The sequence below is a fragment of the Neofelis nebulosa genome, chromosome 10, assembly GCF_028018385.1.
Source record: "Neofelis nebulosa isolate mNeoNeb1 chromosome 10, mNeoNeb1.pri, whole genome shotgun sequence".
Classification (NCBI taxonomy): domain Eukaryota; kingdom Metazoa; phylum Chordata; class Mammalia; order Carnivora; family Felidae; genus Neofelis; species Neofelis nebulosa.
Window position 1 is genome coordinate 104,480,355 of NC_080791.1, and position 17,111 is coordinate 104,497,465.

A 17,111-nucleotide genomic window follows, 5' to 3' on the forward strand; every position below is an offset into this window, starting at 1 on the left:
ATCTAGCTAGCTATATCTATCTATCTATCTATCTATCTATCTACCTATCTATCATCTATTTCAATGGCCAGGCTCAAGTATACCAAGCAAAGTATTAATATATAACTGTATTACAGTAGCATTACAGTAAAAATCAATAAAAATTATTAAACTTTCTTGACCAAGGGAAAAAGAGAGAAGACAAAAATTATCAATGTAAGGAATAAAAGAAGGGACATCCCTGCAGAATCCAGAGATATTCAAAGGATAATAAAGAAATACTGTGAATAAATTTAGGAAGTAAATTTGACATCTTGAAGGAAATGGAATAATTACTTGAAAGACACAAATTATGAACATTGACTCAGGAATAGATGATCTCCTTAGTTTAATATCTATTAAACAATTGAGTGTATAGACAAAAACCATTACAACAACAACAATAACAAAACCAACTCCATCATATATTGCTAATTCTACCAAATATTTAAGGGAAAAAAAGTTGGATGTAATCCCTTCTATGTTATGAGGTCAACATTGCTCCAATACCATAACAAGACAAAGATATAAGAACTATGTGGCAATAACTCTCAACATAGGTCCAGAAATCCACAGCAAAATGTTATCACATCAAATCCAAAAGTATATCAAAAGATACCACACCACAGCCAACAGAGTTTATTTCAGGAAGGCAACAGTGGTTTAACAAAAAAATCAATGCGTAAAATTCATCATATTGACAGAATAAATACAAAAACCCACATGATCTTCTCAATATACAGGAAACGTGTCTGATGAAATTTATTTATTCATGATAAAGAAAAACTCTCAAAAAACTAGGAAAAGATGTGGATTCCCATTATCTGGAAAAAGTCATATACAAAAACCTACAGTTACAACATACCCAGCAGTGAGATACTGACTACTTATTCCCCAATACTAGCGTATATGTGCTCACCACTCCTGTTCAACATCTACTGGAAGTCATAGCCAGGGTCATATGGCAAGAAAAGAAAGACCTAAAGTTCGGAAAGTAAGAAATATAAATGTCCCTATTGAAGACATTGTTGTTTATGTAGAAAATCCTACAGAATCTTTTAAAAAATCTAGAACTAGTAAATGAGTATAGCAGACTTTCTTTTCTGTGAAAAAGCATTAAAAGAAGAGATAAGGTTTGCTTTGGATGTTTTTTGTACATTTTTTTGTTTGTTTCCATAGACTTAGTCTAGTGTTTAAGACAGTGTTAAGTGCCAGTAACATATTGTAGTTGACGAAATGCTATCAGACTGGCAACAGCTCAGCCAGAATCACACAGTGAGTTGCCAGTTTCTGATCTTATTATAGGCGGTACAGGCAGGATTGCATTAAGCCATCTGCTAGCACTTCCTTAAATTGTGATTAGCCATATATTAAGAGAGGCCACATGTGTCTTTTGACTATAGATTACAAACTGATAGTGTTCCAGGCCTTTCCAAAAAGTCGAAATGTGATGATCACTATTCCCTTGCCACACAGTGTGTGGGTTACTTCAGGCTGAGTCAGGATCCACGACGCAAAGGAGAATAAGGACCTGCAGGGGCTCAATCACTGAAAAAGCAGAACCTGTGTGCAGAAAGTGTGTGTATTTCCCTATTTTCAAACATCAGTCACACTTTACTCATTGGGTTGCTTTTACAGGACCCTGAATTGAAAAGGCCATCACTGACTTCATGATGTATAATCGTAATGGGACAGAGAACACCAAAATGGTAAATAAAGGAAAATTATGGCTACTTCAAGGTTAAAGGATAAAAGCAGGGTTTATTTTAATTCATTTATGTCATAGAAAATTGTACATTTTAGGGAAAGTGTCAGGAAGCACATGATCTACCTAGCTGGCCTATTGCACAGCTCCCAGTATAGCATTAGCATTATAGTCCAAAGTGAAGGGCTTCTCAGAAATTGTGGGGATCAGCCGTTCTGGCACACATCCTCCAAGGCCAGACCAGAATCCCCAAATACCTACAACCTTTCTGGTGTGTTCCTTTTCTTCATACCGCCAACGGTATGAGACGATGCCAGTGCCGATGCGGAGGGATCACGTACTTCATTGATCATGTCCAAATGGAATCATAATTGAGGATAGAGTAGGGGGCCCCAGCAGAGTCAACATCAGCAAATCTATGACCTTGGATCCCCCCCCCCCCCCCGCCCCACCCCAGACACTTAAGACTCTATTTACTACCTGATTACTGATTTACTTTTAATGATACAATTAGAGGAAGTCCAGGAATGGTTCAAAAGTTGGTATCTCCAACAACTAAGCATGTTGGAAAGCCACGTCATCATAATAATGATAAAGAGAGGTTACGGCAACTCCACAGTCATTGGAGGATAAGTCGACAACCACCTGTGGAGGAAAAAAAAAAAAAACAACACAGTAGATGGCATTTCATGATATGATATGACGTTTCACTTGTCCCTGGTCCTAGTTCTCCTAACGTGCAGACCTTCTTTGGGGCCACTCTTTCTGACATGAACGTCTACGTCCAGCCAAGCAACCTTCCACTAATGCCTGGTCCAATCTACTTCTTCTTCTTCTTTTTTTTAAGTTTATTCATTTATCTTGAGAGAGAGAGAGAGGGACAGAATGAAAATCCCAGGGAAGCTCCGCCCTGTCAGTATAGGTGTTGGGTCGATCTTAACGCTGGCGGCTCTTAGTGGCAAAACAGAGTGCAAGGGGCTCCGAACATGAAAGAGGGGCTTAAGAGCTTTTTACGGTTTGAACTGTTCAGTAAAACTTAAAGAGGTAAATGTACAAATGGCGGAGAATACCCTAAAACACATTCTGAGCCCTCGGGATAACAGAAACTCACTGAGGTCACATCACAGCAGACAGCACTGCATCCAAATGCAGACAGCAACACCGAGACGATGAGTCCCAGGATTATGAGGATCAGTTTCATAATCATAATCCCCTGCAAATTAAAATCATGCGGAGAGAAAAGATTAAAGGCCTGAGAAAGAGAGGGCCTGCCGTGGACCCTGCACACTCTCCTTCATAACCCAGGGTAGGAAAATATCCCAGTCTGGCCCCACCTTCAGATAAAATCTGGGCAGAGATACCCGTAATGACTCTAATTTACAGACTCCCAAATTTGCAATTTCATTCCTTTATAATTTTCACACAGATGAAGTGAGATCCCGTTATCCACTTTCTTCCTCGACATAACCCACTGATAAAAAGCCTGCTCATTTGCAAACCATGCTTTCTTGAGGTGTCTACAAATTGAAATGTTTCAAGATCCCTTTGTAGCTCATAGTGATTTTCATCATATGATCAGTAGATCAGTGTCGGTTTTGTTGAACGTACTTTCTTGAAAGGATCCTGGACTTTGTCTGTCATTGTGCTGAATGGACTCAGCAACTAGACTCCTCTTTACCTTGATGAAGACAGCAATCACAATCATTGACTGAATTCATTGGCACCCATTCTGGTTTTATCTAAAGTAAGGGTTTTACTTAGCTTCACCTGATGTACTTAGATCCTAACATCACCAATAATGTGTAGTACAGAGATATTTATTCACTCAGGGTCAAGGCCCTGATCATCTTTCTTCAGGTGATTTGTCAGTTTTAAGCTATGCCCTATTACCCACTTGTGTTTTTTGGTTTTGTTTTCAAAATTTTGTTAAGCTTATTTTATTATTTATTTTGAGAGAAAGAGCATGAGTTGGGGAGGGCCAGAGAGAGAGGGAGAGAGAGAGAGAGAGAGAGAGAATTCCAAGCAGGTACACACTGTCAGTGAGGAACCCAACGTGGGACTGGAACCCACGACCCATAGGATCATGACCTGAGCCAAAGTCAGACACTTAACTGACTGAGCCACCCAGGCGCCACACGCCCCTCCCCCTCTTGCTCCCTTGGGATGAAAATGACATCTGCAAGGAATTTTATATATGTGGATAGATATCAGGAGATCTTTTTTCCACTAGGTCTTTCAATACTTACAATTAAGAAATAACGAGCTAAAACTGTTTCTGATAAGAAGTGACTGGAGATTTCCGTTCTGATTGCAAGGATTATTAGCGACACTCCAGCCAATATGGCAGCCAGCGTGTTCGTTCCAAGGCTGCTACAGATCTGAAAGAGAATCAGAAACGGAGTCCCTGTTCTTACCCTCTTGACTCTGGCAAATGATTGTACATATGTATGCATTATATTTAAAATGTAAGTAAAATTGGAATTCATCAAAATTATGCCCAGGGTTGTTACCCACTATTGGATAATTTCTCATCTGAGCCAGACAGAGACAGCATGACCTATGGGGGAATAAGGAAGGAATCATTCTGGAATCTTAACTCAAGGCAAAGAAAAACCTGGGAGTCTGAGACAGCTTGATCATTCTGGAAGCAAAGGTTGATTTAACATTTTTTTAATGTTTATTTATTAATGAGAGAAAGAGAGCATAAGCAGAGAAGGGGAGGGGCAGAGAGAGTGGGAGGAGCAGAGAGAGAGGGAGACACAGAATCTCCCTGCAGCAGGCTCCAGGCTCTGTCTGAGCTGTCAGCACAGAGCCCAATGCAGGGCTCAAAATGGCAAACCTGAGATCATGACCTGAGCTGAAGTTGGATGCTTAACCAACTGACCTACCTAGGCACCCCAGGAAATGAAGGCTGATTTATGCTATGCCTCTTTTAATTTTCTGAAATTGTAGGTAAACGCACCATTTTTTTTGTTGTTTTCTTTCCAGACGCAATAGACATAGTTCCAGATATAATTAACTGTACAAAGATAAAGTTCAATGAGTTAGTCTGTGAATGTATTCTCATTCTATAGTATTTTTTCCTAACACCAAATATTTCTCAATACTTTCCCCTAAATTTTGTGCTGATAGATAACTATTAAGGATTTTACGTAAGTTCTAACTAATACAGAAATCAAAGTGATTCCACTTTACTTACAAAGATTGGTCCCAAAAGGAAAATGAAGGTATATACCGTGTTCTCTAGGAATAGATGTAGTTTGTGGAATGAAAGAAAGACCTTTACCATGATCCACAGGCAAATATTCATTAGGCCAATCATGATCTGGCTCACCTAGAAAGTGAGAAAGTACCTTTGAGTTAGGAGGAATTTGCTTTACTCTTTGAATTACTTGCCCCGCATTTGGAGGTTGTAAATGACTCAGGACTACTTTCATTTGGGGATTCCATGATCAGTACCTAAATTTACATTCAGTGTTCCCAAATATAAAACACTTCGGTGATTTGGCTAAATGGTATATGCGGTCCCTTATTTAAAAGTCCCATAGTCCTCTCGGTATAGGAATCACTGTGACCACTCCACACTTTTAGGGAATCATGTGGCTTTGGCCCAGAGCGAATTTAGGAGAATGTGAGCCACCTCAGAATCCTTAGATGACCTTCATTGTACTTACCCCAAGAATAACTGGCTCCCCCTTTAGGAAATTCTGCAGATTGCTCTGTGCCTCCTGAGGGAGAGGCATTGGCCCCGACTGGCCCAGGTAGATGGCTGGATCTCTTCGTTGAAGATCCATAGTTGTGTCCCTTGGTACCGTTGTTCTTCACAACCCTGTTGCTCACCCCACTGGGGGTGTTGAGTCACCACACAAGTGGAGCATGTGTTGGCCAGAAAGATCAGGTAAAAGGATTAGTCTCTTTGATTCCATGTGATAGTTAACGCACATAAATATTTTAAAGTAAAAGACAGGTACGGTGCTAAATGTAAGAAATTAGGACACTTGTAATTTTTTCAGTTCTCAACGGTGGGAAATCTGACACTTATTAAGTATTTAACGATGTACCTCAGGCGGTTCAGATTGACATACTCTCTATTATATTGAGTTTCAGGAAGGCTGTGTAAGTAATGTATGCTTACATTATAGGAAGCTGAGAATCTTAGCTTGGGTGCGTGTGTCTTATGGGTCCTCTGTCTTGAAACAGTGTTGGCCATCTCAGCCCTGAAGCTGAAAATACATATCGCCCACTAGTCCTGGTATTCCGGCCCCATGGAGAGACGATATTTGTTACTTTGATTCCTTATTTTGCTGTGCAGAATTCTTTCATTTACACCTCTGTTCCTAGGTAGTATCTGACAGAGCTATTATTGCCTGGTCTCTGGGTTCAGGAAGTTCTTTCTGAAGTTTGAGAACAAACGGCATTTGACTCAAGAAGCCACAATGCAGCATGCGTGTTCTTAGACTCCGAGTTTGCTTCCTCTTCCTACCTCTAAGTCACCATACAAACTAGGCACAACTCACAGAAAGTCCGGAAGGGACCATATGGCTCCGCACTGGCATAGCCAGCTAGGTGGCTTGGAACCGTGTCTGCCTAAGCCCAAATCCTCACTTTTCCACTCGTGATCTGCTTACAGAAATGTTAAGCAAAAATGCTCACGTTCGGAAGGCTTTCCTTCTCTGACACCAAGAAATCTTTCTTTATTTGAACACAGGGACCATCCTGAGTATAAACAAAAAATAGTATCATCTTTGCTATCTTCATCATGACGGCAATGGATACTCTGTCGTGTGTACAGATCTTTTTGAAATGAGATCATGGGAATCTTGGTATATGGTCCATGCAGCCACAATTTCACGTCACCTCTAGAATTCACTATAAAAAGTTTTAGCTGCATGGTGTACAGGTATGTTCAAACTTATCAGGAAAATATATTAAAACAGTAGTGATAAAACCGATATTTCTTCTACCTACCTTTATTAAGTTCTATAAAATCTGATGGTTCTTTTACAGAAATTAATGCCTTTTATTCTTAGGAGATTGACCAAGAAAAAAAAAAAAACACTATAAAGTTGACTCTTGAATGGCACAGTTTTGAGCCACACAGATCCACTTAAATGTGGATTTTTACAGTACAGTACTGTAAGTGTATTTTCTATCCCTTACGGTTTTCTTAGTAACATTTCCCTTAGTTTACTTTACTGTAAGAATGTAGTACGTAGTACATGTAACATAAAATATATTTGTTAATTGACTGTTTATGTTATTGGTAAGGCTTCCATTCAACACTAGGCTTAAACAGTTGAGTTTGGGGAGATTTTCTACTATTGGGGGGCATCCTGAATAATTACTTTCAAATGGAAAATGGATGGGGAAAAGCCACGCACAAAGAAAACTAGTATTTAGACACTAGATTTGCCTAAGGATCCAAGTGGAAATAGAAGTATTTGTGTTTAATGCAGACTAATAATCTTTTATATAGAATTGTTCCATGATATTCTGACTTTATTCCTACCCTTGTTTCAATGATAGTTACTGAACACTGTCTTCTCACACTGATCATCTCTGTTGTTATTACCAACAGAGTATCTATGTTAAGTATGGAAATAAATGTGTATTTTTTCTTACATCTTGTAACATTATAAATAGTATGATACTGTCTTCACTAATTTGCTTTTTACAAAAGCTTTAATCCTCTTCCTTATTATTAATCATATCTGAAGCAAAAATATCATGTTTCTCTGAACAGACTGTGACTCACTGTTCATGATGGTAAAGTCAACATTTTTAAAAATATTTTTTCAATGATTCCTGATTTACAAAGCAGTCTTTAGAACTGATTGCCCACTCAATGCCATATACTTCTTCTCAGCAAGAGTAAAGATTATAAGATCATTCCAGATCAAGAATATCTCCTTTTTGGATCAAAGTTCTTTTATTCACAAAAAATATCAAAAGTAATCATTTGTTACAAAAAATTGGATAATGCAGCATGAAAAGAACTAGCTGGCTAGACTTGGGGAACACTGGAAAAGTAGTCTGTGTTGCAAATTCTAGATAGAATATGATTTTTAGACCACTTGTTTTCTCTCTTTTGAAAATGATTACATGGCTGAGATAATTTCAAAGCACAATCTGAAAAGGTTCTATGGGTCTTTAAAATTATAACATTAAGGAACCCCCGGGTGGCTCAGTCGGTTAAGTGTCTGACTTCAGCTCAAGGTCATGATCTCATGGTTTGTGAGTTCGATTCCCACATCAGGCTCTGTGCTTTCAGCACAGAACCTGCTTTGGATCCTCTGTCCCCCCTCTCTCTGCCCCTCCCCCTCACATGCCCTTGTGCTCTCTCTCTCAAAAATAAACATTAAAAAAATTAAAAATAAAATTGTACCATTAAGTTTGCTACTAGAAAGTCAAGCATTTTTTTTTTTTTATGGGAAAAAAATCCCCTTAGACATTTATGTCCTTCTCAGATAACTAGTGCCCCCTTACAGGCCAATGGAATAGCCACTAAAATAAGAATAAAAGAGAAATACATACCTCTGTCCCCAAACTGCATTGCGTCTTAACTAGATATCCGTACAGGACCTGGAAACATCAGTCCAAAGAGTCATTTTCAGAGTCTTTCCAAGGAAGTTCCCCAGAGCATCAAGCAGTATATGATCTGTGTCCCTATCAGGGACTATAAGCTGTGGGAATTTGGTATACGTAGGTTTTCCTCAACAAGACATAACTCCCTGTTGTATGAAGAGATAATGAAGCCTCACCCTAAAAGGCGTCTTTCTGTGCTGTATTTCTTGCAGATGGGTTTCTCTGATGGGGTAAATTGCATCATGTTGACAGAGATAATCCTTTATCTCTGCTGTTCAGATAGCCACAGTTTTGAGTGCCAAAGCTTTGCACACTCTTTTCTCATTGTGAGGGCAAATCTCAATCCGTATTTACCCACCCCCTCCCAAAGACCGTTTGAAAGAAGCATGTGCTCTCTGTTTGGGGCGATATTTTGATTTACAATTAAATCTTAATTTGTCCATAGAAGTCCTCACCTTGGATAAAAAATATGAGATTTTTACATAAATATGGGATTTTTACCCTCTTTGCTTCCAGATTATACTTTGTATGTTTGGTTAACAATGATAGTTCTTCTATAGTGACTTTAGCTTTCTTACTCCCATTTCTACTGCCTGACAAATCATTATGGGAAAACAGCACTCAATATTTATAGAGCCTAAGCCAGGAAACCCAGAGATGGGAGTAATGTTGCTATTTGCCCATATCTCTGGAATTATATTATCCAAAAATATAAGGGAGATTTTGCATATTCTATAGCCTTGGCTAAATTATCCTTTAACTTAGAAAGAAAGAAGAAATATGGCATCCTTTTGACTCTATGGTTTCTCTGGGTTCTTGCATGGGACTTGCCCATGGGTTCCCATCATGAATGATGGAGAATCTCACTGTTCTTCACCACCACCCCGCTTCCTGCAAGGCATAAGCATTTGAGATAAAGCTTCTAAGGGGAAGAAAAGATGCTCTTTTCCTATCCTTGGGTCTGGCAACAGCTGTATAAAAGAGTTAAGTGTCACTGTTCTTGTTAGCTTTTGTTTTGAATCCATCAAAAGGAATGCTCTGCCTTTTCTTCGTGAATTTGCATGTCATTCTTGTGCAGTGGTCATGCTAATCTTCTGTAAATGGTTTCAATTGTAGTACCTGTGCTGCTGAAGTGAGCCCTGCTCTGCCTTTTCTTAACCTGAAGATTTTTCAGTATATTCTTAATTTGCTGAAAAGCTCTATTATGAAAGGAGTTCACCTCTTTCAACAGCTTTTTTTCCACCTATTGTAATGACCATACAGTTTCTCTCCTTTATGCTGTATTCAAAGGTGTAAAACTATCTTATGCACCTGGCATAAACCATTTTGGTTATGAAGTATCTTTTTTTATACATATTTCTGGGATTAATTTATTAATATTGGTAAGGATATATGGGTCTAAGCTCATGTAAATATATCCATATTTTATTTTCCTATGATATTTTAAATCCTTTTTGGGGGGTGGGAGAGCTGGTTACTTGCTTGCCTCAAAAATAACCTCTAAAGTGCCTGCCTTCGGCTAAGGTCACGATCTCATGGTCTGTGGGTTCAAGCCCTACATCGGGCTGTCAGCACAGAATCTGTTTCAGATACTCTGTCCCCCATCCCTCTCTGCCACTCCCCCACTTGTGTGCTCTCTCTCCCTCTGAAAAATAAACATTTTTTAAAAAGCTCTATAGGTTTTCTTCCTCTTCTATTTTCAGAAAGGATTTGTGTAATATTGGTATTATTTCTTCATTGAACGTTTGATAGAATTCAGGAGCAAAGCCATCTCCCCCCAGTCTTCTCTGTGTGACAAGCCTTTCAATTACGAATTCAGTTTCTTTTCATGATACAGATCTATTTGTATTAATCGGGGTTCTCTAGAGAAGCAGAACCAATAGGATGCACTGATATGGCAATGGCATTTATTATAAAGGCTTGGCATGGGTGATTATGGAAGCTGAGAAGTCCCGAGTTCCACAATCGGCCAATTGGAGCCCAGAGAGCCAATGTATAATTTGGGTCCAAGTCCAAAGACCCAGGAAACTGGGGAGCCTACTACAAGGTAAGATGTTAAGGACAGGGTTTATTTTTAATTATTTATAGTTCATTGCTATTTATATTCTGTGGAGAAGGCATCAGAAAAATCACACTGTGGCACAGATGGCCTATTGCATAATTCCAAATAGCATTCACAGTGTGGTCTGAAGTGAATGACTTTCCAGAAATTGTACGGATCAGTGGTCCTGAGACATGCTCTGCAGGAGCAGACCAGCGTCTTAAATCTCCAACAGACTTCCAACAGTCTCTTTCTTCTTGTTAAGAAGGCTCTGACATGATGACAGTCCTGATGGCATAAGCATTGTATACTTAATTTTTTATGTTCAATGGTCATCCACTGATGGAAAGAGTAGGCGACTGTAACAAAGTCAGCTTTATAAAACCTGTGACCCCCCCCATATTTCTGAGGACACTTTAGGCCCTCTTTGCTATGGAGACGTGGATATATTTTCAAGAACACAAACTAGAACAAATCCAAGACTTGCTCATTGAAGAGATAAACGAAACAACTTAAGTGGGTTGGGAAGCCACATCATCATAATCATGATATGGAGATGTTATAGAGGGTCCATGCTCACTGGAGGACAAGTCAACTGCCATCTGTGGAGAAATCAAGACATACAACAGAGGAGCATATGGTATGCCTTTTGCCCGTGGCCTTAGGTCTCCCAATGTCCTGTGGATCCTTCTTCGGGTTACTTTTGTCTTGTTCTGATACAAATACCTACACCTACCTAGACACCTCCTCAATGTGTACCCAGTCTAATCTTATGCACGTGGATCCTAGGGGCAAAACTGAATACGAGGGGCTTCTCACACAGATGTGTAACACGACACAGGGGCTCAGGACTTTAATATGCTTTATATGGCTAACAACAACGAGGTAAATATAAAAATGGCAGAGAATGTCCCAGAAAACATTCCAAGTCTCTGGACCACAGACCTTCACTGAGGTCACATCATAGCGACAGCCCTGGTAACTAGATGCAGAGGCCCCCAGATGGCAAGTTCAAGCACAAAGGAGATGAGCCTTAGAATAATAATCCCCTGCCAATTAAAATCCTGCATAGAAAAAGGTTATGGGGGGCACCTGGGTTGCTCAGTCGGCTGAGTGTCCAACTCTTGATTTCGGCTCAGGTCATGATCTCACGGTTCACGAGTATGAGCCCCGCATTGGGCTCTGTGCTGACGGCGTGGAGCCTGCTTGGGATTCTCTCTCTCTCCCTCTCTCCCCACCCCTCCCCTGCTTGTGCTCTGTCTTTCAAAATAAATAAATTTAAAAAAAACATTAAAAAGAAGAAAAAGTTTACAAGATTGAGCAAAATGAGCTTTGCCATTGACCGTGCTTGCTCTCGTTCATAAATGATTGACCTACTCTCATCAGTGATAAAATGTCCCACCCTGACTTCCTCTACAGAGCAAACTTAAGTGACTATGCAGCATAATTAACCACTATATCATACAGACACTCAAATTTGTAGTTACACTCACACAGTGACACGAGCTCCTATTATGTGTTTTTCCTGACATCACTAACATGAAAGAAAGCCTGTTGATTTGCAAAGATTGCTTTATTGAAGCTTATGTAATTTGGGGTATCTTAACAACGCTTTTGAACTTCATAGTAATCTTGACTATGTCCTCAGTGTATCAGGGCAGCATAGGCTCCATGTGATGTCTGTAGAGAGAATCGTGGGCTTTGTCTATCATCGTTCTGAAAGGAACAAAACATCTAGACTTTTCATTGTTTACCTTCCAGGGACAGGCATCAAATTCACTGAATGAATTCATTGACATTCATTCTGCTCTTGCCTAAAAAAAGGTTTTAGTTAGCTTTACCTGGTACGCATGCCTTCGCATGACCAATAACTTAGAGCACAGAGAAATTTATTCATTCAGGGTCAAGGCCCTGATTTTCTTACTTCAAGTGGGCTTTCAGTGATAATCTGTGCATTTCTGCCACCTGTATTGAGAATACATTCTGGAAGTCATTTTGTGTATGTGGAAAAATACCAGGAAATTATTTCACTGGACCAGGAAATCCTTATAACAATGAGCAAATCATCTAATATGTTTTGCATGTCATAAATGAATCTGCCCAAACTGGCAGCAAAGACTATGAGCCATACTCCTGTTAATATGGCATTCACAGTGTTCATCCTAGGCTGACATATATCTGAAAGAGATTCCGAAAGCACGTTCTTATTTCACATTCTTTAAACTGACAAATGATTACACATGTGTGCCCTACATTTAAAACAGAACTAAGCACCGTGAGTTGAAATTCTGAAAAGTTATGGAAGAATTTGCTACCCTCCACTATGGAATTTTTCCTGTATAAGGCAGAAAAGAATTCTAGGGAGTTTGAGGGGAAAGAATCATTCCGGAACCTCAACTCAGTGCAAAGAGACACCTGAGAAGTTGAGACAGCTTGGTCTTTTTGGAAACATAGATTGACCTATTCTGTGACTCTTAATTTTCCAAAACCATAGAGGAGCTAGTCATCTTTTTTTTCTTTCTATCTTTTTTTTTTTTTTTTTGTAATCCAGGACATTTTGGAGACTGGACTAAATGGTACACGCAGCCTCTTATTGATGACGCCCCCATTGTCCTCTGGATACGGGAATGACTGTGATCACTCCACACTCTTCTCTTAGGTCTTCCTGTAACTTTGACCTACAGCTAATTTAGGGGAACATGAACCACCCCAGGACGACTGGCTCCCCCGTAGGATATTCTGCAGATTGGTCTGTGCCTCCTGAGGGAAAGGCATTGGCTCCGACTGGCCCTGGTAGGTGTCTGGATTTCCTCCTTGAACATCCATAGTTGTGTCCCCTGATACTATTGTTCTTTACAACCTGGCACTTCCCTTGCTGACAGAGGGTGTGTTGGCCAGGAAGATCAGGTAGAAGGACGAATCTTTATGATTCCATAGGCAATTCCCACCCATAAAGCTTCAAAGTAAAACATGGGCGCTATGCCAAATGAAAGACATTAGACAATGGAACTGTTTTATTTTTTTTTTTAAATTTTTTTTTTTTTCAACGTTTTTTATTTATTTTTGGGACAGAGAGAGACATAGCATGAACGGGGGAGGGGCAGAGAGAGAGGGAGACACAGAACCGGAAACAGGCTCCAGGCTCCGAGCCATCAGCCCAGAGCCTGACGCGGGGCTCGAACTCACGGACCGCGAGATCGTGACCTGGCTGAAGTCGGACGCTTAACCGACTGCGCCACCCAGGCGCCCCCAATGGAACTGTTTTAAATCTTGAGCAGGAAAGACATGATATTAGTAAGCATTTAACATTGTGTCTTGGCTGCTGAAGAATGTTGTGACCTCTGTCTTATTAAGGAGAGTTAGAAAGGCTAGTACGTAACGTAATAAGTAACGTCAAATCACTCTGAGAGGAAACAGAAGGTCCTAGCCTGCAAGCTTGCTCCATTTGGATACTTTGCCTTAAAATATGTTGAACCCCATCAATGAGGCTGAAATGACACATTAACCATTAGTTTTGGTGTTCCTGCCCCACAAAGATGTTTTTACTGGAGCTCCAACTCCAGTTCTAGAGCGCACTATAAAAATTTTGTGAAGCATGCTATATGAAGAAAATACCTAGAAACAATAAAGGCAAACAGAAATATTTTTTCTGACTCAGTTACATCCTGTAAAACCTATTCATCCTTTTATAGAAATTTAATGCCTTTTTTTTTTTCCAGGAGAATATCCAAGGGGGAAAAAAAAATCACTGTTGTTATTTTCAATGAGAAGAATAAGTAGGAAAGACAGGCATAAACACATAGAAGTTAGTATTTAGATGCTGAATTTGTTGTGTTTTTTTTTTTTTTTTACTTTTTTATGCTTATTAATTTTTGAGAGGGAGAGACAGAGCGTGAACAAAGGAGGTGCTGAGAGACAGGGAGACACAGAATTAGAAGCAGGCTCCAGGCTCTGAGCTGTCAGCACAGAGCCTGATGCAGGGCTTGAACCCACGGACTGGGAGATCATGACCTGAGCTGAAGTCGGCTGCTTAACCCACTGAGCCACCCAGGTGTCCCTAGATACTGAATTTGTAAAAGGACCCAGGTGGCATAGTGTTTAATGCAGGCTAATAATCTGATAAGAATTATCCCATGATTTTCTGGCTTTATTCCAATTCTTAGCAATGACAGTTCCTGCACTCTGTCTTCCCATACTCAAAATGTATTTTGTGGGGCACCTGGGTGTCAGTTGAGCGTCCAACTCTTGATTTCAGCTCAGGTCATGATCCGTGAGACTGAGCCACTCGTGGGGCTCTGCGTTGACTGTGGAGCCTGCTTGGGATTTTCTCTCTCTCTCCCTCTCTCTCTCTCTATCTCTGCCCTTTTCCCACCATCCCTCGCTAAGATTTTTAAAAAAGTGAAAAAAAGACAAAAAATGCATTTGTGTTTATTCTGTGTGTTGTTAGGAAAAAGTGTATTTTTCTTATACCTTCATAATACTATAATTAGCTCAAAAGTTTTGTCACTCCTCTCTCATGTCTCTCTGGACAAATTGTGACTCATTCTTCACGATGACAAAATGGCATTTTACCATTTTTCTTTTGTTGACTCCTGATTGACAAAACACACCCTTTGGAAGCGAGAGCCTTTTTGCGCAATATCCTACTTCTCAACAAGAATAAGGAACACTTATGGGGCACCTGGATGGCTCAGTCAGTTGAGCATCTGACTTTGGCTCAGGTCATGATCTCACTGCTTGTGGACTCAAGCCCCGCGTCGGGCTCTGTGCTGACAGCTCAGAGTCTGGAGCCTGCTTCAGATTGTGTCTCCCTCTCTCTGCCCCTCCCCCATGCATTCTCTGTCTCTCTGTCTCTCTGTCTCTCTCAAAAATAAATAAACATTAAAAAAAAAAAAGAAGAATGAACACCTAGAGAATATAATTCCATACCAAGTACACCTTCTTCATGGATCACAGTACTTACCCTGATTTAAAAAAAAAACCCTTATTATTTGTTATGTAAAATTGGATAAAACAGCACCAAGGAAACTAGCTAGCCAGTCTTGGGGACCAAAATACTCCGTGTTGCACATTCTGGACAGAATATGGCTTTTAGGAGAATTATTTCCTGACCTTCGCAAATGATCCCCACTGTTGAGATCATTTCACAGCACAGCTTGGAAGTGCTCTAAGGGCTTATGAAATTGCAACCTTAAATTTGCAGCCAGAGAGTTGGGTAATTTTTTTTATGGAAAAAGAAATGCCCTTAGACAATGATGACCTTCTCCAATAATTAGTGCCGTTACCTAACAAATAGCTTTTATAAGATTAATATTCGCCTACATTTTCCTTGCATGGGACAACTCAAGGAAAACTTACATGAGCCTTAGGCACCAGCACAGCCTGAGCAAGCCATCTAAGAATCTAAGAGAAAAACCACCATATGTAAGAAAATAGGAGAAACACATACCTGTGTCCCCAAACATCATTCAATCTAAACTAGATGTTAGTGCAAGACTAGGGAACATCATTTTATGAGAATCTATTTCTAAACCTTTCCCAGGAGGTTCCCTGAACACAGCAAGCGAATGTATGAGCTGATCCCTCCCAGGTACTCTATTTTTTTTAATGTGTATTTATTTTGAAGGGGGAGGGGTAGAAAGAGAAGGAGAGAGACTCCCAAGCAGGCATGGAGCTCAACATGGGGCTTGAACCCACAACCCTGGGATCACGACCTGAGCCAAAACCAAGAGTTGGATACTTAACTGACTGATCTACCCAGGCACTCCACATAATTGATTTGTAGTTTATTTATTTATTTATTTTTTAATTTTTTAATTTTTAATGTTTATTTGAGAGAGAGAGAGAGAGAGAGAGTGAGAGACAGAATATGAGCAGGGGAGGGACAAAGAGAGAGGGAGACACAATCTGAAGCAGGCTCTAGGCTCTGAGCTGTCAGCACAGAGCCTGATGTGGGGCTCAAACTCACAAGCTGTGAGATCATGACCTGAGCTGAAGTTGGACTCTTAACCGACTGAGCCACCCAGGTGCCCCAGATCTGTAGTTTAAACATACAGTTTTTTTTATAGGTCAATTACACATTAGTAGAGTGGTGGTAAGCATCTGAGCTCTTGTTTTTTATTTCTATAAAGATAAAAAGTGTATGACTTCAAAAAGGAAAATACTAGATTTTCCCTCCAATTTAGATATATAATTGGGCAGATACATATTTTGTTCTTCCCTTGAAGTGTGCCATAGGGAATCGAACCCTCACTGTAGTGCTGAGAGTTCAGTGAAGACTATTGCAAAAGAGTTGTAGGATGTGTCGTATGGAAGCATTGAATCACTAAATTCTACACCTGAAACTAACATTACACTGTGTGTTAACTAACTGGAATTTAAATAAAATCTTAAAAAGAAAGAGTGAAAAGATGAAAAGGTTCTGAGGGTCTGATATAAACCATGGCGACTATAGTTAATAATAGTGAATTATATACTTGAAATTTGGTAACAGAGTAGATCTTAAGCATTCACACACACACACACACACACACACACACACAGCAACTATGTGGAGTGATAGATGTATAGTTGACTTGATTGTGAAAATCATTTCACCATATATACGTATATCAAATCATCATATGTACACTTTAAAAATACTACAATTTTGTCAATTATACCTCAACAAAGCCAGGTTGGGGGGGACGACTTAGAAGAAAAGGAACTTTGGGGTGCCTGGGTGGCTCAGTGGGTTAAGTGTCCAACTTCAGCTCAGGTCAT

The 17,111-nt window shown here is 39.8% G+C and overlaps 1 protein-coding gene and 1 pseudogene across 1 annotated transcript; both read right to left on the reverse strand.

Moving 5' to 3' along the window:
* Window positions 1–350: 350 nt before the first annotated feature.
* LOC131487935 (membrane-spanning 4-domains subfamily A member 4D-like) lies at window positions 351–9,588 on the reverse strand. The gene is made up of 7 exons (XM_058689134.1): window positions 8,258–9,588; window positions 5,398–5,567; window positions 4,923–5,057; window positions 4,686–4,742; window positions 3,970–4,101; window positions 2,835–2,936; window positions 351–2,368 (listed from the first exon to the last, which is right to left on the reverse strand). The coding sequence occupies exons 2-7, from the start codon at window positions 5,515–5,517 to the stop codon at window positions 2,279–2,281; spliced, it is 636 nt and encodes a 211-aa protein (XP_058545117.1). The 5' UTR covers window positions 5,518–5,567; window positions 8,258–9,588; the 3' UTR covers window positions 351–2,278.
* Window positions 9,336–9,448, reverse strand: LOC131488930 (U6 spliceosomal RNA; annotated as a pseudogene).
* Window positions 9,589–17,111: the final 7,523 nt, after the last annotated feature.